At 36.5% G+C, this 22,677-nt stretch overlaps 1 protein-coding gene across 3 annotated transcripts in view; it reads right to left on the bottom strand.

Moving 5' to 3' along the window:
* Positions 1–21,384, bottom strand: part of pbx3.S (pre-B-cell leukemia homeobox 3 S homeolog) — a 191,443-nt gene extending 170,059 nt beyond the window's left edge. Inside the window, exons 1-2 of one of the 3 annotated variants that reach the window (XM_041574417.1) lie at positions 20,927–21,384; positions 17,430–17,503 (exon numbers count right to left, since the gene is read on the bottom strand). In XM_041574417.1, coding sequence (XP_041430351.1) covers positions 17,430–17,478 — 49 coding nt within the window. In that variant the 5' untranslated portion in view covers positions 17,479–17,503; positions 20,927–21,384. Of the gene's footprint in view, positions 1–17,429; positions 17,504–19,029; positions 20,874–20,926 lie in introns of those variants that run through there. The other 2 variants (XM_018232844.2, XM_018232845.2) reach the window with 2 other exon arrangements.
* Positions 21,385–22,677: the final 1,293 nt, after the last annotated feature.

Raw genomic sequence — 22,677 nt, forward strand, 5'->3', positions numbered from 1 at the left:
CAGATTGCTTAAAATGCAAATTGAATAGCTGCTGAATAAAAAGCTAAATAACTCAAAAACCACAAATAATTAAAAATGAAAAGCAAATTGTCTCAAAATCACTCTCTATATCATACTAAAAGTTATCTCAAAGGTGAATCACCCCTTTAAAAGTGAGAAGTGAGAAAAAGCAAATTAATTTTATTAAATAACCCCCTATGTTTCACTTGTAACTTGTATTTCCATAGACTGTTCACGAAAAGTCATCAGCACATACTAGGAATGAGTACTTTCTTCATACCTTCTTCAGGGTTTCCTCCTGACCAGGAAAAATTATTAAGAGAGAACTATAAAAAGATAGAAATGCTGGATTTTTTTCCAGAAAAGGTTGCTACCACTCACATGCAACATTCTGCCCAATGCCATACTTCAATGTTTAATTTAGCTTTAACTACAGGTATGGGACCTGTTATACAGAATGCTCAGGACCTGGGGCTTTCCAGATAACTGATCTTTTTGTAATTTGGATCTTCATACATTAAGTTAACTAGAAAATCATGTAAACATTAAATAAACCCAAATAGACTGTTTTTGCTTCCAATAAGGATTAATTATATCTATGGATCAAGTACAAGCTACTGTTTTATTACCAAGAAAAAAAAATTGGATTATTTGGATAAAATGGAGACTATGGGATACCGTCTTTCTGTAATCTGGAGCTTTCTGGATAACGGGTTTCTGGATACCAGATCCGTAGCCTGTTGCTATAAATTAACCTCATCCACGGATAGTTTAGCATGCACCCTTAACACGTATTAAAGGAATATGTCATGAAAAGAAATATGGAAGGACCCCGCACAGTTCTCGAAGCTTCTTGAGTGCTTTCAATCAATTTTATTTATATGCAAAAATAGAGGGAAATGAACAGGGGAAGAAAAAAAACAAAGCTCTTCTTGATGCTAAAACTCTCAATTTACTGACAGGCAAATGGCTTCACGCTGCCACTTAATCTCATTTCTTGCATAATGCCCTCTAATTAGCATTTCAAAGTGAATTAATACTTCTAGGACATTAGCAATGGGAAAATCTGCTTGGGGCTCACAATAGCGGTTTAGATAGAAGAAGCCAAGAAAGGCTCAGAGAAAAAAAAATACACATACCACCAACCACTTTGCATTGCAAAACTGTTCAACTTATTTATCTCTCTTTCTAAACACTTTTACCGCACACTGTTTTACTACTGTTCACCAAGACAGTGGAAGAAAAGAAAAGGAAATGATAATTACCAAACTTATCTGCATGTGTGATGCATTTGAATAAAGAAGATGCCGTTGCCTTATCTAAGGCACTATTATTTTGCAGAGCAGTATTGTTTGTTGTGATCATTTTGATTCACCGTGATCACAAGAAACGCATTACGAACATGTCCTGCAAGCCTGTACAGGTATGGGACCTGTTATCCAAAATGCTTGGGACCTGGGGTTTTCCGGATAATGGATCTTTCCGTAATTTGGATCTTCATTCCTTAAGTCTACTGGAAACCCCATAGGCTGGTTTTGCTTCCAATAAGGATTAATTATATCTTAGTTGGGATCAAGTACAAGCTACTGTTTCATTATTACAGAGAATAAGGAAATCATTTTTTAAAATTTGGACAAAACGGAATCTATGGGAGATGGCCTTTCCATAATTCAGAGCTTTCTGGATAACAGGTTTCCAGATAACTGATCCCATACCTGCATATAATATACATGTATAGGAAGCCTTATCTAGAAATTAGTTATCCATAGACTCCATTAAAAGCAATTAGTTAATTGTTTTATTATTTCTTTTTTCCCTGTAATAACATATCTGTACTTTGTACTTGATGGTAAATAAGCTGTGTGGATCCATATTGGTGGGAATTAAATGGGTTAATTTTGTAGCAGACTTAAGGTATTGTGATCCAAGTTACAGAAAGATTACTTATCTAGAAAACCCCAGGTCAAAACAGCCTGGGTTAAGAGATCCCTGTACCTATAGTATTTTTGTTGCTGTTACTGTAGCCATTGTGATTAACCTATAACCTTCCAGCTGCTAGTGAACTGAAAAAATCCAGCATATTGAATGTCACTGTACAGACTCGACCACATAAAGCTACACAGCCAATGTATTTCATACTTTTAATGCCTGTTTATTTCATGGCAGAAATGCAATAATATACTTTTAATGAATTAGGTGACACAAGAGATATTATGAAATGCCCGATTCAACTGATGACATCAGTAAGCACTATTTGATATAGTTTTTAGATTATTTATGGCTTATGTATGGTAAAAGAAAGATATTTTTAGAGATTTAATCATGATTATATACAGATAGTGTCGGACTGGGACACCAGGGGCCCACCAAAAAACCTTAAACCAGGGGCCTACCAAAAGTTTTTAGACAGTGGCCCACCCACTGTACTATTTTCTTCCTCTCCTCACTCAACCTCTCCTAGTCCCTTTTCTTTACATACTATAATCTATTATTCTACCTATTTAGCCAGTTTGTTCTCATATAAATAGGGAATGGCCATTAACTAAGCCAACAGTTTACCAGCATGAGGGCCCACTGACACTTAGGCCCACCGGGAGTTTTCCTGGTATCCCGGTGGGCCAGTCCGACACTGTATACAGATATGGGACCTGTTATCTAGTATTCTCGGGACCGGGGGTTTTCCAGATAATGGATCTTTCTGTAATTTGCATCTTTATACCTTATTTCTACTAGAAAATCATTTAAAAATCGAATAAAACCCAACAGGCTGGTTTTGTTTCCAATAATGATTCATTATATCTTAGTTTGGATCAAGTACAAGCTACTGATTTATTATTACAGAGAAAAGGGAAATCATTTTTAAAAAATTGGATTATTTGGATAAAATGGAATCTATGGGAGACTGTCTTTCCATAATTCGAAGCTTTCTGGATAATGGGTTTCCAGATAACAGTTCCAGTACCTGTGATTTATGGATGATCATATTATAAAACTGGTCAAGCCGTTTTGACTTATTTCTGTTAAAGGGGTTGTTCACCTTTGAGATAACTTTAGTATGACGTAGAGAGTGATACTCTGAGATAATTTGCAATTTGTTTTAATTTTTTATTATTATGCAGCAGCTCTTCAATTTGCATCTTAAGCAATCTGGTAACTAGGGTCCAAATTACCCTAGCAACCATGCATTGATTTGAATAAGAGACTGGAATATGAATAGGAGGGAGTCTGAATAAAAGGATAAGTAATAAAAAGTAACAATAACAATACATTTGTAGCCTTACAGAGCATTTGTTTTTTTAGAAGGGGACAGCGACGCCCATTTGAAAGCTGCAAAGAATCAGAAGAAAAAGACAAATAACTATAAAACTATAAAAAAAATAAATGATGAAAACCAATTTAAAAGTTGCTTAGAATTGGTTGTTCTATAATATAATAAAAGTTACTTTAAAGGTGTACAGAAACCTTTTTGAATAGTGTGGTTCTATTGTTATTGAGAAAGTTTACTTTCTAGTCTCCTCATTTTGTGGTACAGGTATGGGACCTGTTATTCAGAATGCTCGGGACTTGGGGTTTCCCAGATCTTTCTGTAATTTGGAACTTCATACCTTAAGTCTACTAGAAAATCATGTAAAAATTAAATAAACCCAATATGCTGGTTTTGCTTCTGACAATAATTAATTATATCTTATGGTAGTTTGGATTAAGTACAAGCTACTGTTTTATTATTACAGAGAAAAAGGAAATCATTTTTAAAAATTTGGATCAAATGAATTCTATGGGAGACGGCCTTTCTGTAATTTGGAGCTTTCTGGATAACGGGTTTCCGTATAAAGTATCCCATCCCTGTATAAAACAAAGAAAAAAATATTTCACTTAGGACCAGTCACACATTTTATAAACTCACTACCCTCTACGTTGGTCACAAAAGCCTTTTGAATATGTAGAATAGTGTCAAACATAGATCACTGTCTATGGTGTATGATGTACACTTGCTATGTAAAAAAATTGGGATCATATTACATTTTGTCAACAATCAATAAAAAGGGGGTTGACCGTATTCTCAGAAGCCCACAATATAAGTGTATAAGTCACTAATATATTACATACTGTACTACTGTATCACATACAATATTACACCATCCAGTTCATTGCTCTAAATTTCTTGTTCTTGCTTCTGCTTGCTGGTATTGTGGTATGAAATTCAGTCAGACTAATAGATCATCTATGCGTTTTGTGAGCTTCCTGTCCTTACTGTACCCATAGCTGTACCCAGTAAAAGAAGTATTGTTGAGTGAGTGACAGGTGTGGACTACCCATTCTTGGTGGTTGCTGAATCTTTTACATATTCCACCTATTTTAAAAAGCTTAGGAGGAGAAAAGGTTTTTTGAGTATGCAGCTCATGTTGTACATTGTCTTATATGGTAGACAAGATGAGAGTTCAAATCAAGACATTTCTGTCCACAAGACACTGGGGAAGCACGTCTACAGTGTAGCTAAATCTTCTCTAGATCTCTTTTAAATCTGTAAAAAAATGTAACCTACAAATTTAATTTAAAATTTAGTTAAAGGATCATACAAGGCACATCCCAAAGTTGAATATAATAAGCACCAAGCAAATGTTACAGGTTACATACATTGAACATTATCTGGTCACAAAGCCCCTTTTAATGATAGAGATCCTTGGCAATATACTGTACACTCTCTGTCCTATCTCTGTCAATCACCTATTTTTTTTTTGTTTCCTCACTTTCCAAATGGAATGTCTGTTGTTATGCTGTGCCAATCAAACGTGTAAACAAAGAACATCTGCAATTAACCTTTGCAAAACAAAAGAACTAAAATTATTTCACATACAATGGAAATGAATTACTTGAAAGTAAAAGAAAGTCTTATATAACTATTATAATAATACACCACAGCACATTCACAATCCTCTATCAGCCTTTTCCAATCTGATAACTTTGTTAAATCTTATGAGACCATTTTCCCAGGTAAAGGTCAAGGCTACAAAAGGCAGTTTTGCCTCTCTATTTGATATGTTTCAAAAGCTAAATAAGGCCACACAAAAAAAGTGGTTTTAAAGGAATTGTTCAGTGTAAAAATAAAAACTGGGTAAAAAGATAGGCTGTGCAAAATAAAACATGTTTCTAATATAGTTAGTTAGCCAAAAATGTAATATATAAAGGCTGGAGTGATTTGATATATAACAAGTCAGTCAAGACACTACTTCTTGCTTTTCAGCTCTCTTGGTTTACACTGATTGGTTACCCTGGTTACCAGGCAGTAACCAATCAGAGACTTGAGGGGGGGCCACATGGGTCATATCTGTTGCTTTTGAATCTGAGCAGAATGCTGAGGATCAATTACAAATTCACTGAACAGAAATGTACCATGTGGCCCCCCTTCAAGTCGCTGACTAACTCAGAGTTATAGAGCTGAAAAGCAGGAAGTTGGATTCTGGCTGTTTTATTAGACATCCAGTCACTCCAGTCTTTATACATTACATTTTTGGCTAACTAACTATATTAGAAACATTTTTTATTTTGCACAGACTATCTATTTACACAGTTTTTATTTTCACACTGAACTATTCCTTTAAAAGTGATCAACATGTCAGACACAGATAGCAAGTTGATGTCTTCCTTCACCAAACTAAAACTAAACGTAGACATAATTTTTTTTAGAGAACAATTGTATAATTAATTGATAAATGTGAGTCTTTATTTATAGCCTTGAGACAAGTAGAAAAGTGCAGAACAGCACTCGCAGAAAAATTAAATGCTCATTTAATAGCAGCATACGAGTAAAGCTAAATGGGCACATTTGATAAAAGGATGGGCATTTATATGCACTACAGAAATGCTGTCATGATAAGGCGGACCATTTTCCAAGATTCCTAGGGGTCTTAATTAGATCTAACTCTCTAGAATATGTGCTTAAATAAATGTAAAATATCTACTCATTAAGCAACTGGAATTTTTTTTATATCCCAAACAGCCGAAAAGTAGTATAATAGGAGTAAGCCTGCAGGAAAAGCAGTATTAAATTTGTGTGACATTTCAAGGTAATAAAACACCACTAGCAAAACAAACTTTAAAGGGGTTGTTCGCCTTCCAAACACTTTTTCCATTTCGGTTGTTTTTAGATTGTTCCCCAGAAATAAACACTTTTTTTCAATTACTTTCCATTATTTATTTTTTACTGTTTTTCCAAAATCTAAGTTTAAAGTTGAATGTTCGTGTCTCTGCTGTTTTAGTCTAGCTCAGTGATCCCCAACCAGTAGCTCGTGAGCAACATGTTGCTCTCCAACCCCTTGGATGTTGCTCCCAGTGGCCTCAAAGCATGAGCTTATTTTTGAATTCCAGGCTTCGAGGCAAGTTTTGGCTGCATAAAAACTAGGTGCACTGCCAAACAGAGCCTCAATGTAGGTTGACAATCCACATAGGGGCTACCTAATGACCAATCACAGCACTTATTTGGCACCCCAAGAACATTTTTCATGCTAGTGTTGCTCCCCAACTCCTTTTACTTCTGAATGTTGCTCATGGGTTCAAAAGGTTGGGGATCCCTGGAGCTGCTAGCAGCTCAGTAATTCAGGTGCAGACTCTGAACTGTTACAATTTTGCAACATTTAGTTGCTACATTTTTCAGCAGCATCTCTGGAGTATTAGCAACTATTGTATCAATTCTAACAACTGCCTGTAATGAAACCCAGAGATTCTGCTCAGCAGGGACAAAGATAAGAAATGCATCAACTATAGGGGTTATTTACCAAACTCCGAATGCAAAAATCACAAAAAAGTCGTGATTTTTTTTTTTATATGTATATATATATATAAAATATATATATAGAATTTTTCGTAATTTATTAAACCCCGAGGATGGAAAAGTCAGAATCAGAAAATCTGGCATCTCAGACCTGTCGAGGTTGCATATAATAAGTCAATGGGAGAAGTCCCAATTATTTTTTGATGTGCACTGGGTTTTTGGCAATACAAAGTTTTCGGCGTTTTCTGGCAAAATTCTGAATTTTGGGGAGGAAAATCCGGAAAAAAATTGTGAAAAACTGATTATTTTTTGGGGATTTCTTTCCTACAAACAAATTTTTCGGGAAAGTGTATTACTAATAAGCCCAAAAAAACCTGTGCGGATTTGGTTGGAGTTTTTTTCAGAAAATATCGAGCTAAATTCGAACTTTGATAAATAAACCCCTAAATGTATCTATTTAGAACAGTTTACATGGTTGGCGACCCCACCTACCAGAGCTGCTTAAGAAGGTGAAAATTGACACTTTACACTTAAATATTCGAAAAAGCGTCATACATAGAAAATAGAAAGTCATTGGAAAAAGTTATTTCTGGTGATCTATCTGAAAACAACTACTTGTTTGAAGATGAACCACAACTTTAACTCCTCACAGAATGTGATAAACTAGCATAATGTGTTACTGTTATTAAAATCAGTTAAAACTCCACAGAGGTTTTAATTAATGAGAAATTTCAACATATATTGGTAAAATAGGACAATCAATGGATATGTTGGGGCCCTCAAAATAATTTGCTGTGGGGCCCAGTAACATCTAGTTATGCCTCTGTTTGCATGTAACAAACTATTCCTCCTGTAGTCAGGTTTCACAGATAATGTCATAGTAAAGCTTTCAAAAAGCAAAGAGGAACAGTCAAATCTGATTCTCATTGGACATACCTCTTACTACCCTCTTACAAAAAATGTAGCAAACAACAGATGTGGTATGAACGATTATCCCATATTTATTATGATTATCAGAGCAGTAAAGCAGGAACTGCCTGAGAAAAGATATTTCTATCAGCCTTAAAAATTCCAATAAATAAAAATCTGCTTCCAATTGTAATAGTTTTACCATAGAATGATGAAAAGAAAACGAAATGGCAACCTGGCCAGTTTCTGGATCATGCCTGTGTTTTCCTACTATGCTAACAAGCCATCCAAAGCATTTTTAAAACTAATATAGCTGCCAGTACAACCACTTAAGGAAGAATATTCCATATCTCACTGTAAAAAAAATCCTTTCTTCAAATAGCAAATGAATGCCCTTGTGTCCTCTAAGCAGGTCTCCCGATGAATAAACAGCCATAATGGTCACTTGAAATATTTATACAAAGTGACAGTATCCCATGCAAAAAAATCCAGCTTGCATTGCTTATCTAGTCCAGCCCCTTAAATTGTCCTTCAATGGACTCTCTTTAGTTATATCAGCTATTTTTTGCATAATGGAGCCAAATATCAGCTTCAGGATCAGACACAGCATATTGCTTTGGTCAAGGGGACCTTAATCAGTTGCACTTGTAGAATTGTGCTGGACACTTCTGCAAATATTAATGAAAAAATAAACTTGGATGATAATTCATTTCATTTTTTTCTTCAACAAGAAGTGGCAGCAAGGAGCCCTCCAGAAGGTCACTGCGCAGATGCCCAACTACCTGTATTACCTATATTAAAGGTCATTAAGCAAGAAATATAAACATTTATGAACACGAACATTCATATTCACATTGGACACATTCACATAAAATAAAACTTATCTCAGATAAACTATATTGTTCAAAGTTTTCTAAATATCAGACATTTCTTATACACTTTAGATGTCATTTGTGTACAAATTTAATTTAACGGAACACAAAAATCATATTAACATTGCTGCCACTATTGATATGTGACTTACTTTATTATACACAAGCAGGACCGCCATCAGAAATAGCAGGGCCCCAAATGACAAAATTTCCTGGGCCCCCTGGGCTGCGCCCACCGCAAACCCCACCTACAGGTCCACCTTTCCCACCCCACAGACCCGCCCCCCACCACACTGTAAAAAAACAAAAAAAATATTGGTGGCTAGGGTTCCCACATGTTAATAAAAAATAAAAATATATTGGTGCTCAGGGTCCCCCATAAAAAAACATTTGTGGCCAGGGCCCCCCCCATTAAAAAATATTGGTGGCTAGGACCCCACATGAGAAAAAAAAAATCGGTGGCCAAAATTGGTGGCCAGGGTCCCCCCCACATTATAAGAAAATTGGTGGCCAGGGCCCCTTAAACGTCCATGCCTTCCCAAAGTCAGCAGCTCTCACAAAGATGGGGGGCCCGGCTAATCAAGTAAGTGTGGCATGGCCGGGCCCCTCTTACCCTCGGGGCCCCCTACAACTCTACCCCTTGTCCCCCCCTGATGGCGGCCCTGTACACAAGTGTAAATTAAGAGCAAAATATATGCATTTAAAAAGTTAAAGAATGCTGAATGACATTTATATAAGGAAGCAAGGTCACCCACAGGCTCTTAGCCTATGTTAACCAAATGATACAATATCCTACCTAAAACATGCTCAAAGTGGCAAAAACATATATGCAATTGGCAATAGTTCCAGATTCCCACTATGAATCCTGAAACCCACACAGGTTTTGAAGTCAAAGCTGGTTCTACCACTGTGCCAGACTGGGTTGAAAAGTGTAAATACATAAATGTGGAGTCCAATACAGACTCCTTTCTCCTACCATTTAGTTGGAGTATGTTTGTTTACAGTGAGCATTAGCGGTTTGTCAGGAATGTTCAGATGGAGATCCACAGGTTGTATATACTGTAGTTCTTCAATATATCCCCCAATCACCCACAGGATATATCATATAAGGATATTATAACCCAACCCCCACAAATGTGGTACAGTGGATGACCAGTTGGACAACCAAGACCAAGGACATTACCGTATGTCTATGAGCAGTATCCCCAAGCAGTGTCAAGTTTTATTTAGAAATGCCTCATAATGCATTTGATCCTATGATGCTAGGTAGTTCTTCATTAAAAGGGCTACTGCCATTCTGTCCTAATACACCTTCTCCTGTTTACTCTGATGACCACACTGAACAACAAAGGCAACAATTCATTTTGCCCCATCAATCAGGGAAGGAACAAATATAGAAATCATTAAAAAGCAGTTATTTAATATGTGTATGTGTACTCTAGAAGTGTTTAACTTCAAAGCTCTTAAATCTGATGTGGCCAATGCAAAGATACTTTCAGAAATAGTCTGTTTTGGCCATTTATAGGCATGCTGCAGATGTGTTGTTTTGGCCAAAGGCTTAAACAAGTAGGTCTTAATGGAAGGAATAAGCTGCAGTGTCACTCACAACTGGATCTGTCACAAGTATATCAGCAGATCATGTTATCTATCCAGGGAGACCACTGCATTCTATAAAAATTACAAAAATACAAAATTACAGCTATTTGGCATGCTTCTGAAACTTTTCAGGAACTGCCGTGTTGGAATGGACCTGACCAGTCAAAACAAAGGATAAAAGAAAAAAAACACCCTGTGCCTTCACTGAGATAAAGCTCACTTATTTTTATCAATACTGGTATGGGATCCATTATCCGAAAACCCATTATCCAGAAAACTCTGAATTACATAATCACCATATCTTCCATAGACTCCATTTTATTCAAGTAATCCAAATTTTTAAAATGATTTCCTTTTTCTCTGTAATAATAAAACAATAGCTTGTACTTGATCCAAATTAAGATATAATTAATCCTTATTGGACGAAGAACCAGCCTATTGGGTTTATTTAATATTTACATGATTTTTTAGTAAGGAACTTAAGGAATGAAGATCCAAATTATGGAAAGATCCGTTATCTGGAAAACCCCAGGTCCCGAGCATTCTGGATAGCACGTCTCATACCTGTACAAGTGATATTAAACTCCTTCATTGCTCAGCTACAGGCCATGAAGTCACCCAAAGCTCAACAAGGGATGGACAAAATACATTATATGCACCATGCAGCTAATCTCGTTGCTCTCTGGGACGAACATCTGTGATTTCAAGAGAGATGTCCATACAGACTTAATTTGCCAATCTGCTCTTGTCTACAATCATGTGATAGAGATCCAAGTATTCATTGGCTTTTTGTTTTATTGTTTTAATTTTCACTTCAGCAATATGTCATAAGGTAGCTGGACGGAAGCCAGAGAAATCACTCTAACACTGAAATATTTGCTAGAATTTGTGGGTGTTTTAATTGCCATTTATCAGAGATGCCTATGAATTTGCTCCACTTCCAGATACGGAAACATTGAGCTTTGACAGAAAGTTTAATTATTTATATTAAATATTGATGTGAATTTACCACATTCATAAGTCACGACCAAAGAGGCCAGAAAAAGTAAAAATGACACCAGGTCAGCATGTGGTGAAGAAAGGCATGCTTTGTTAAGATAGTGGCAATCTTGCTGATCACCTTGGTAAAAGGTTGGTTTTAAATAAATCTGGAGATTAAACAAATACATCTTTCTGCTTGTAGTGGTAAAAGAGGGAGGGGAGATGAACACTGCAAATAAATAAATATGTTCCCAGCAACTGGAGAAGAAGGTTTCACACAAACAGTTGCAACAATTGTTTTTACTGCATTGCTCTGTTTTTCTCTTGTATAGCTCATTATTTATATGTAACCTGTATGTTTGATTCATACGCCCTTCTACTGCTCTTCTGCTAAGTTTCACCCTTCCAAGTTTACAAGAAAATGATCTAGTTAATTATACTTCTGAGGGGTTTTCTTCAAATAAGGAAGCATGCAAATCAACTTATCATAATCATCTTACAAAGCTTTTTTAATAGAGCAAGTTTCCTACCCCACATGTATTCATGTATTTGGAATCGAATTCACTTAAAGATATACTGCATTTTGGAATCAACTAAGGCCTTACTGCTTCAGAACCTGAATCTTAGTAAAGCCACAATATAGCAACAATACATAATGCTATATACAAGGTTTTCTATATGAAGAAGTATATAACAAATAAAAATAAGTACATAGGCATAGTTTGAAGGTAACAGCTGTCCATGCTACTTAAGACAAGCTATCGGGTTTTGGATATGAACGGAATACTAGTTAAAGTATTTAGAATGTTTTGTAAATAATGTTATAATTGTACAGTCATGATGTAAAAACTATATTTTAATGTAAGAAAGAAAATTAAAATTAAAGTAACTCACATCACTAAACATTCTTTAAATAGAAAATACATTTTCTCAATTGCTTTGTAATTCTTCTGTTTTACCATTATAGCTCATTATAAACAAACAATATTCAGGATTTCTTTTATAAAACTGCTCTTCATTCTGCATTGCCAATAGTAAAGAAGTAAAGCTAAACAGTTGGCAATATTGCTTTGAAGCTCTTTTTATGACCATAACTTTGAGTTAATCTTATTAAAATTCACTATAGGTATGCTTTGAAAACTTAAGATGAAGTATATCTAGTCCTACTATTCAAACATTCTATTTTTTAAAAGATGCGATAAATTTTATTGGGCCATCAAGATATATGACTTTTCATGCAGTCCTCATAAAATGGATTTCAACATGCAAAAAGTAATAAAAATCGATATTCCCTAGTCTCAAACCTGCAATAATTATAATATATTTTCTTCTTATTGCCAACATACAAATGATATTAGACAAAAAGCATATCAGCTAAATAGGAGAGAAATACTCTTTTTGGTGCAATTCATAACTAAGTTCTACTAAATGCAACTGGCAAGCTAAGCACAACATAAATAGATATGAACCATATACAATAGTTCTAACAGGAACAGGCATTGGCGTAACTACTGGGGGAGCAAAGGGGGCGATTGGGCCAGGGCCCGTTCCCCCTCAGGGCCCCCCGGCAGCCAGGGCCCGTCCCCTCTAGTTACGTTGCTGGGAACAGGGTCGGACTGGCCCGCGGGAAACCTGGAAAAAACCGGTGGGGTTTTTATTTGCAAGGGGGTTTAGTTCTTCTTTAAGCAGTCTGGCATGCCAATGCCGGAAACTGGCCTAGATTATATTAATATATAACATTTGTTTTCATAATGTGATGCAATCCTTATAGAAGGAGCAAAGATGAAACCTTATAAACGTGTAGAAAGTTTTTGGCTGTTAATCTCGGGGCTTCACAAGCTACTCGTGCAACGTTCAGGTTCACTGACAAAAACAGTTAACATGATCAGCAAACATGACACAGGAACATACTCTTCTAAAGCAAGTACTTTCACTATAGAAGCAATGTCTATATTTTTTTAAAAAAAAAAATTTAATGGCAAGGCAAAAATTGCTATACGCAAGTCTTTCCAGTTAATATCTTAATTTTAATCTGTCTTTAAGCAGAGCCATCCTGCTTACTGTACATGTCACATAATACATGCTTCTGTTTGCACAGGCATTCAGCTTAGAGAAAATGTTTTATTATAAGGCAGGCAGTCAACTGTAATTATTAATGAGGGATATCACACACACATTTCTGTAATCCTGATTCTACTAAATCAGCATAGAGGTATAGGAAAGACAAAACTTACTATCCAATGTCAAAAGCCATTGCCAGTTTTTAACTGTACTATTATTACTTTAAACATTTGACATATTAACACCTTGCCCTCTTGTAGGCATGGTGTCCTTCTGTGTTCACATATTTGTAGCCAAAGTGATAGTCACATCCTATTTGTATCTGATCCCAACGTCAGCCACCCTAACAACATTATACTGTATTTAAATGCAACTAATGTTATAAAATAGAATATATTGATACAAAATAATAATAATATACAGTTACACATGACACTTCCAACAGGCATATGATTTTTAACTAATTTAATCACTCATGCAAGGTACACTTTAAAACACAGTATGAGTGTAGATTTATTATATTGAATGCTTCGGACTTCGTTTTCCAAAACAGGTTTTTCTGCATTACTAAACACCATGCCTTAATGCCACTAAATATATTTAAGTGTTATAGTAAGTCAATTGGATTGCTTTGTTATCAACATGGATTTATTCTAGCCTTTTTTAGTATCAAACACAGTATCAGTGAAAAACTAATAATTAATTGATTATTGAAACTATGGCAATGCTTTATATCAGAGCTATGTGTATAACTTGTTTACAGGTAATAGATCCTATGCCTCTACATAATTTCCAGCAATCATTTAAGAAATTATCATCAATATTCTTCTGCTGTTCAAACTAAATCAGTATTTCTCTTTTAAACCTACAAAAAGGCTTGGTGTTGCAGTGTTAAGCCTTACATGCTATTGTACCAGTACATACGGTATGTAGTTTTCTATTTGTAAAATATTCAGTGTGCGTATCTAGCTATTCTCCTTAGGCATATAAAAATCTTTCTAGTAGCTCGAGACGGTTTTTCAAGCTTCCCCTGCGACACTACGCTCAGTGAAGAAGTTCATTACATTTTATGATCTTCCCAAGTCTGTCCTGCTTGTAAGACTCGCAAAAGGCCACAAATCTGGCAAACCATCATGTATGCCATTAGACATTATTACTAAATGAATGTCATTTAAGCTCTTTGCTCCTAACTGACCATATATTTAGAGATGACTGGCAGCTGTCAGTGCTTGTTTCTGCTGACAATTTACACCTAGTTTCCCACTTCTAACTTCAGAAATAAAACATTAACTTTCTTTGAGAACATGAAAATGTGTTTACCTAAAATACTTGCAATCGGAGCATACTGGAAAAAAAACATGACCTTTCAAGACCTTAAAAGTCTCCATTTTGCATGTCACTCAATAGATGCACTCTTTACAGTTTATCAATGATTCTCATATTATTTCTCAAAAAAAGGTAACATAACACATAAAACAATCTTGTGTTTGCTAAGATCAATGAGGCTTTTAGGTCTCATATGACATGCTAACAAATATTTCTAATTTTCTCAGTTCACAAATACTAATGAAGTAATCTTAGGTTTTGCCAGGGTATATTCACTAGGGGATAGGAACTTACATTTAGGCTCACACTCAATAACAAAAGGCAAGAAAAACACATACATACACAGTCATATGTTTATGTGTATTGATTTTTATGCCTGTGGCTAGCTGGAATCCAAAGTCTGCTTATTTGATTAAAAAAAAGGTAATTCCTCATATACATGGGGCAAAAAACTTGATGTAAAAAATGAACCAAAGCACACAAAAAAGTGATTTCCTGGATGGTTAATACCAGTGATCTTCATAAGTCATATTTTAGGGTAAAAATAATGTAAGGGTAAACATACAAAAGCCTGCTACCTTGTGGTTGTGATCTGCAAAGCACAAAGAAACAAACTTGGGTAAAATCCTTTAAAATCATTTTACAATGCATTACTGCAAATGGCATTTTACTTTACACTGTAGAAAGAGAATTCCCAGGGATAAAATATATATATTTTTTTTTTGCATTACATAAAACATTTGCTCCGATCTGATTACAAATTGGTAGTTTAATCACAATAATGAAATAATTTTGAATGAGGATGGGGGGAAAATAGACTTGCTCTAATCCGTTGTTTTAGTGGATACACTGTGAATAGGATATGCTTTCAGACAATGATTTCACTCGCAGACAAAGAGCATTTCATGACTCTTTCAATTTAAAGCTGTGCAATAATGTACACTTTCAATGTTAGTATTAAGGCACAAATCAGCCCTCCTCTGTGACATTAAACAGATTGCTACCGCTGAGAAAAAGAACAAACACTCGAAATTCAGCATTGTATATAAGTATAGGAACAGCTGCTTCCATTGTTACTGAGCAGTTGTTCCGCAATCGGACAGTAAGGTACATCTCGTGTGCATGGATAATATTATATATTGACATGAAAACATAGTATTTAAAATGACTCCAGTTTCAGCATTGGGTTAAAAGCATAATACTAAACATGTATTTAAATGATCATATAACAAGCATGGCTATTGCTTTACATGTTATGCTTTAACACTCTAGTCTTCACTCCTAGCAGATAGAAATTGACTTGGCATTTGTGCAGATAAACATTACCCTGTCCATGGAGGGCTGCCTTCTTTACTAACCTCTTCCATGCTTTTCCCCTTTCTGATTTCACATTCTGAATAAAACTATATGTATTTCAATTACAAAAGCCATACATTCTTCAGATAAAATTCACACTGTAATATTTTGTATCATGTGTAACAGAAAGGGAATTTACACAAGATTTCCTAAAGGATCCAGAAAGCCTTAAGGGAGAATAGCAAACATACATAAATACGTTAGGTTTTTTAAGCATCTCATGCAATATGGTGTGGGGTGTAAGTATGGTCCACCGAGAAGATTGGGCAAATTCTTTTAATTTCAAAGGAAATCTGCAATTAGAGAGATAGATTTGGGGGGTTTAAATGCCCCTTCTCTGCTTAAAGAAATTGACGGTGATTGATTAGGTATGCCAGCAATTAATATATATATTGTAGTCGTTTGATTTGTTACAATGTATCACTGACAAGCTCAACACTGAAACTGACACCCTTAATAGGTTCTAGTGATATGACACTATTGAATTGAAATCCTTGGATAATTTAAATATATGGGTGTGCGTATATATTATATATATATATATATATATATATATATATTTTCGATATAAAAATTTTATTATACATGGCTTGGTTAAATATTAATAAACAACAGAAAGTGAGATGAATTTGGCAAAGCTGCTCACGGATGTATTTTAGAAATGTCTGCATAACTATCAGTATTTCCCTGCCTTACAGAAACAATTTTCAACTGTTGATATAACAATATTTACCAATCTACCCTCCACCCATTAATGGCTGGAATAATTTATGCTCGACATATTTAAACATCAGTGCGCTATATCAATATTTAAATCACATATATACGTATATGTAAGAGAGAGATGAACTATATCAGTCTCACAATGACATTTATCATTCTTGCTTAAATATAAATTAAAAGTACAATAATTGGACCCACTATTTGGATCCCTATTACAGGTGTGGGATCTATTATCTGGAATGCTGGGGACCTGTGGGTTTTTAGATAAAGAATCTTAATTTTTATTAAGATTAAATATTGAAAAAATAGGGTTGCTTTGCCACCAACAAAACATTATGTAAGTTTACAAGGTTTGGTTTTATTCTTACAGAGAAAACAGTTTGTCTTAAAAGGTCTGTGGAAAATGGCATTCCTGAATTTTCTAGCTTTCTGAATAACAGGTTTCTGGATAATTAAACCCATACCTGTACTACAATAAGCATACAAAATTGCTTATTTTGTGTAGAAACAAATTGATTTAAACAACTTTCTTTTATGAACAGTTTTAAGCTTCTGGGCTTCCATGAAGGCCCTAATTTTAATATTTGCATTGTTTTAAACAAACCATCACCATGGTGAAAGATTTTCTCATTCTATTATCTACCAAGTGTTAGATCTGTAAATGCAACAGCTACCTAATACATGAACACACAATACTTTATTATTTTGCATGGGTTTACAAAGGAAGACCACTTTTACGGCTCGGGCCATTTACAAAAGACCAGTCAGAAATAGTACTCATACATATAAAAGGTCATGGTTTAAAATACAGATAACAGAAGACGCACAAACCCTACCTGTTTTCTCTTTGATTTCACATAAGACACTGAAGAGGGCTGGTTTCATCCTATGGCAGTTTAGTGCATGTTTTCTGTAAAAGAATCAGATATATATATTACTACATTTCCCCACTATACATTACTTATAAGGCAACCATATATTCTGTAGTGCTGTACAACTAGAGATAGACACTGTGTGTGAATATATGTTAAAGATAACCATAAAGTATACATTTCACTTAGCTATAAATAATGAGGAATCTGCCTCTATTATTTTCCATTTATGTGACATTACCACTTCAAGAAACAATAATTGCATTTTATATACACTGATTTCTCAGCCCTATAAAAAACAGCTGATAGTTTGCCATTTGCAGTCTATTAATTGGCATCAATATTTTCCGGTTTGGGGAAAACTAAGTCACACCTGCTACAGTTGCAAAAACTGATTGACACTTTGGATATGGTGCTTTTACTATGAAGGGTTTACAATAGTTAATGTTTACTCACATGTCAAATTAGCTTGCTATTATTCAAAACATAAATCAGTCCTTGTCTGCAACAAGCTGCTTCTAGCCACGTCAAGTGATTTATTAAAAAGAGCCAACTTTATCACATCTATACATTTTTCACTCTTGATTTTTTTTGTTTTCCTAAATATATCATAAAACATCCATCAAACTAGCATGCAAAAAAAAAACCACAATATATATTTGTAAATTTATTTTTGGAGATGGGGAATGTATTCATAAAATGAATGTGCACTGTACTAATAACATCAAATCTGTATGTGTGTGTATATACTGTATATATATATATATATATATATATATATATATATATATATATATGTGTGTGTGTGTACACACAAATGTTGTCAGGAACTAGGCAGCAGCTGGGTAGCAAATAATTCCATAAACAGCATTTTCCTTAATGTGCGTGTACACATATACACATGCTAATTTATAATGCTCCCTTTTAAAGGTGCTTGAATATATATATTTATGTGGCCCTGAAAGTAGATCTGTAATTAATAAAAAATATATGGATTAGAACCAGAAAATATGATGGCTTTTTTGTTGTGAAATGAATAAACCTTAAAGAAGTATTTATAGGAAATACTGAGGCCAGTAAAAGCCTAGTAATTTCCCTCATAATTGTATTTTTTATAATCATTGTTTATATATATATATATATATATATATATATATATATATATATATATATATATATATATATATATATATATATATATATATATATATATATATATAGACAGCTTCAATCCCACTGGCAGAATCAGAAAGGACGGGAGGGATCCAGGAAGCTACATTTACAGGCACCAGGGGAGCATCTCTAAATACAAATAAACAGGAGCCTGGTTATAGCTGCGAGCTCTGTTTATATCAGTTTGCTAGCGTGGGTATCTTTCACCCCCATGCAAGCAGCTTCTAGCAGCATCTCAAGCAGTGCTCATCTTTACCCAAACATGTTCTGACTTATTTGACAAACTGCTTTTAAGAAGTAGTTGTTCAATGCAAGACGAACTGGAGTGATGTGCTGCTGTGATGTGTTGGGAGGGAATGGGGTGATGTGTGTATTTTTAATGGAAACCAACTTTGCTTGTGCCTCGTCCAAGCTTTGATCAGTTATGGTCATGATCTGGTGCAGGATGTCTCCAATGTCCTGCTTCCTGCCATCACCATCACCCACATCGTGACTATGAGGAGGAGGTAAAGCCATTCCTCCTGGAACCGAGTGGCCACCCATGGCCACTCCAGCCAAAGTCTGCATCATCCTGGTCTGTTCGTCCATACTCTTCTCTGCAGCCTAATCAATGACAACACAGACTGCAAGGAGACCTCACAGCCAGTGGCAGCACCGCGGTGGGGTTACTGCCCCACACATCAACAATGTCAGAATCCAAACAGATACCCAGTCTCTAAGGATAGAGTTGTTTAAAATCAAGGTCTGTGGTAGTGTTTCATACCACCATGCAAAATGCCAATCAAATATCAAAACCACAACATGAGGGCTTTTGTAAAAATTAATTACAGGTGCAATCGCCTTTAACTCGTGTTTTAAAAAATGATCTTTCCGAAGAGGTCAAGTTTCTTCTTTTCTCTGCTGCCAGTTTTTATTCCACAGAATTCAGCTAAAAAAGGTAGATGCGAAAAGAGGGCATATTACAAGATGCAAATAAAACTCAAGATCTTCATGTATCAGAACTTTAATTTTAATCTTCAGCTAATGGCAGGTCAGTTTACTCCAAAACAACGGCACAAATGGCATGATTTGTTTTTATTCCTTTCACATGGTGTCAGTTCTCAATCGTCTAGCAAGTGAGCACATACTTCAGAGTTCTTCAAATTCAGTCTTTATTTCAGTTCTTTATTCCAAACATGCATTCCAAATCAGAAAAAATAATAATACTCTGCTGCAAAAGATGTAAAAATGTAGCACAAACCTCTACGTCACTATTGGTACCAGTGACACATGTTCCTTCGCAGCAGTTCCTGTTGTGTCTATAAGAATCACTTTACTAATATTATTTTTCAAACAAACAAAAAAGTTTCTATTCAGTACTTAAACCATCCGTGCATTTTGCCAGAAGATAAATGAATCAAAATTCTGATTATTTTGCCCCAAGATAAAAGATCAACTTCCGGAAAGGGTTTCCTGGGGGTTTTTTACCCTCAGCGCCGTCCACAATGGTCATTGATTGATCCCTTATGTTTTTGGCGTTTTTTTATCGGACCAGGGTTTTTCAATTCTTCAATCCTTCACGGTGTTCTCCGTCAGATCGCTGCCAATCTCCAGTTGCTCCAGTAGTATTCTCCTTTCTAAGAGAAATAAATAATCAGTGACTGATTGTAGCTCCTTTGCAGGGTCGTGTCCAAAAATCAAATCAATGAGGGAGTCGTAAAAATCAAATACAAATATATGTACAAAAAAAAAAAAAACTATTTCACCTCAGCACAAATATAGGTCAATAAAATCTTAATGAAACTAGTGCCCACGGGTGGGGGAGAAGCAGCAGCGTGAGGAATTAATGGGAGTAATAAGAAGGTGCTAGAAATGGTTAAGGTGCCCGGTGTGGGGATGATGATGATGATGTCTCAGAGCAGCAATCAAAAAAAAGTTTTTTTCCCTCCTCGGCGGCTGAGGGGATGAGGGGAAGAGATAGATGGAGGGGCCGGTGCCGGGACTCCCGGGCGGGATTTATGGCTCCGGCTGCTTCACCCGCTTTTTCGCTCTTGCCGCCCCGGTGACGGATTGACAGGCTGCCAACGCCACTCACTCACTGCGGACGTGTTAGACTTTGAAGGAGGGGAGGAAATAAAAAGGGAGACAAAATATAAATAATAGAGGCAGGCTCCTCCTACTCGTGTGCTGGGCCCCGGGAAAGGAAAGGGGGAGGTGTAAGGGGCGGGACTACGCTCGCTTCTTCCCCCCTCTTCGCCTCAAAGAGATGGCGAGGTTTCGCGGTTGCTAGGGCTAGCGCTGCAACGCACCTTGCCGCCGTTGTTATGCGAGGTGTGACAGGTAGCCAATGGTCTTGCTGAACTTTGCTCTTCTTCCTATCACTGTGAGTCAGTGGAGGTGAGAGCAAGGTAGGTTGCCGCGTAGCCTTTCTGCCGGTCTGAAACTCTCATGATTCGCGAATTCTAATGTTCATTACTCTGAAGGTAATTTTTCTTTAGAGGGCCGGGATTGGTGGCTGGTCCTCCTCTGGTTTCCATGGCAGCGGGCAGGGCGGGAGATTGAGGGATGCTGTTGCTGTGAGTGAAGAGAAAGGGGCAGCCGTTTCTCGCCTTGTTTCTCCGTGAGACTCTGAGAAGCCAAACAATGAGAAAAGTTGTCTTTCAAGTAGAAAGGCGGGTTTTTCTAAATGGAGTTCAGTTACTGAAGTTAAGTCAGCAGTTTTCTACAGGCCCTGCTGTTATTAGGCTGAGGCCCGGACTGGCAATCTGTGGGTTCAGGCAAATGCCAGAGGGGCTGCTATAAGGTTCCATAGAAAGCCAGTATTTAGTGGGCTGGTGGGGACTGTTTGGGCCTCTGTGTGGGCTGATTGGGCCTCTGTGTACTTGAAATGCCAGGGCCTATTTTCACTCTCAGTCCAGTCTGGCATAGGACAAGCAACCCTAAAGTTAAAAAAAACCCTACCCTACATAGACCCCCCTCCTCCTCTTCCCCAGCCTAGCTGCTACCCTGGGCAAATGCCCTAAGTCTTTACTTACCCCTCGATGCAGATTCTGTCCAGCGGAGTTCCGGGTGCCATCTTTTTCTCTTCGGTAATCTTCAGGAAGTGTCATATTGTCACATGCGCAGTCAGGCCTGGATTTGTGGAAAGGGTAACAAGGCCCAGGCCTAGGCAGAATTTTAGGGGGCAGCATGCTGCCCAACCACATCCACATTGGTTCAGAAACACTGGGGATGCACAGGAGATACAATCATTTTTAAAACTTCCCCTGCACCAAACTTCATCTTGTCCCGGTGATGAGAATTAGTGCGAATAAAGTGGAGGGGACAGGGGCAACAAACGGCAGCGAGCCTAGGGACGCCCACTATGGAAATCCGGGCCTGTGCGCGGTTGAAACAATTTTCTGTTTAGCAACAACTGCACATGCACTGCAACTCACAGAAATTGGCGAAGCCCCAGGAGAAAACTTGAGGCTGAAAATGGCGACGGTGAACTCCGCTGGACAGAATCTGCACCGAGGGGTAAGTAAAGGGGCCGGAAAAAAATGCTTTTTCCCTCAATTAAAGAGATACTTACACCTGAAATTAAACTTTTTTTTTACATCTATTATAATATTGGCTTTGCAAGCTACTTCTAACTTTGCCATAAAGTATTTGCATGATCCTTTTACATTACCTGTCTGATCCCCCATGTTCCTGTATGAGGGGGCTGCCATATTTGTGCAGCAGGAGTCCGTTAGCATTAGAAACTGTAACTAACAGGCCGAGATGGGACAGTCAGGTTGGCAAAGTCAGAGTGTCAGAGAGTCAGGCTTAGGAACTTCAACTAACAATTATATAAAAAACAAACCTCTCAGCAAAAAATGATCAACATGACCTATAGGTAACATTTAATGTACATTCATATGCTAAATTCATTTTTTAGTGTCAGTATCACTTTAATATTATTATTTGTGAAATAAAGAGGTTTTAAAATACTAACCAGATGTATAATTTTCCATGGTTCTGCCTGTAAATGGTCAATTCAAATTAGTCTGCCCCTTATACAGTCCTGCACCAATCA

Source organism: Xenopus laevis, chromosome 8S (assembly GCF_017654675.1).
Source record: "Xenopus laevis strain J_2021 chromosome 8S, Xenopus_laevis_v10.1, whole genome shotgun sequence".
Lineage (NCBI taxonomy): Eukaryota > Metazoa > Chordata > Amphibia > Anura > Pipidae > Xenopus > Xenopus laevis.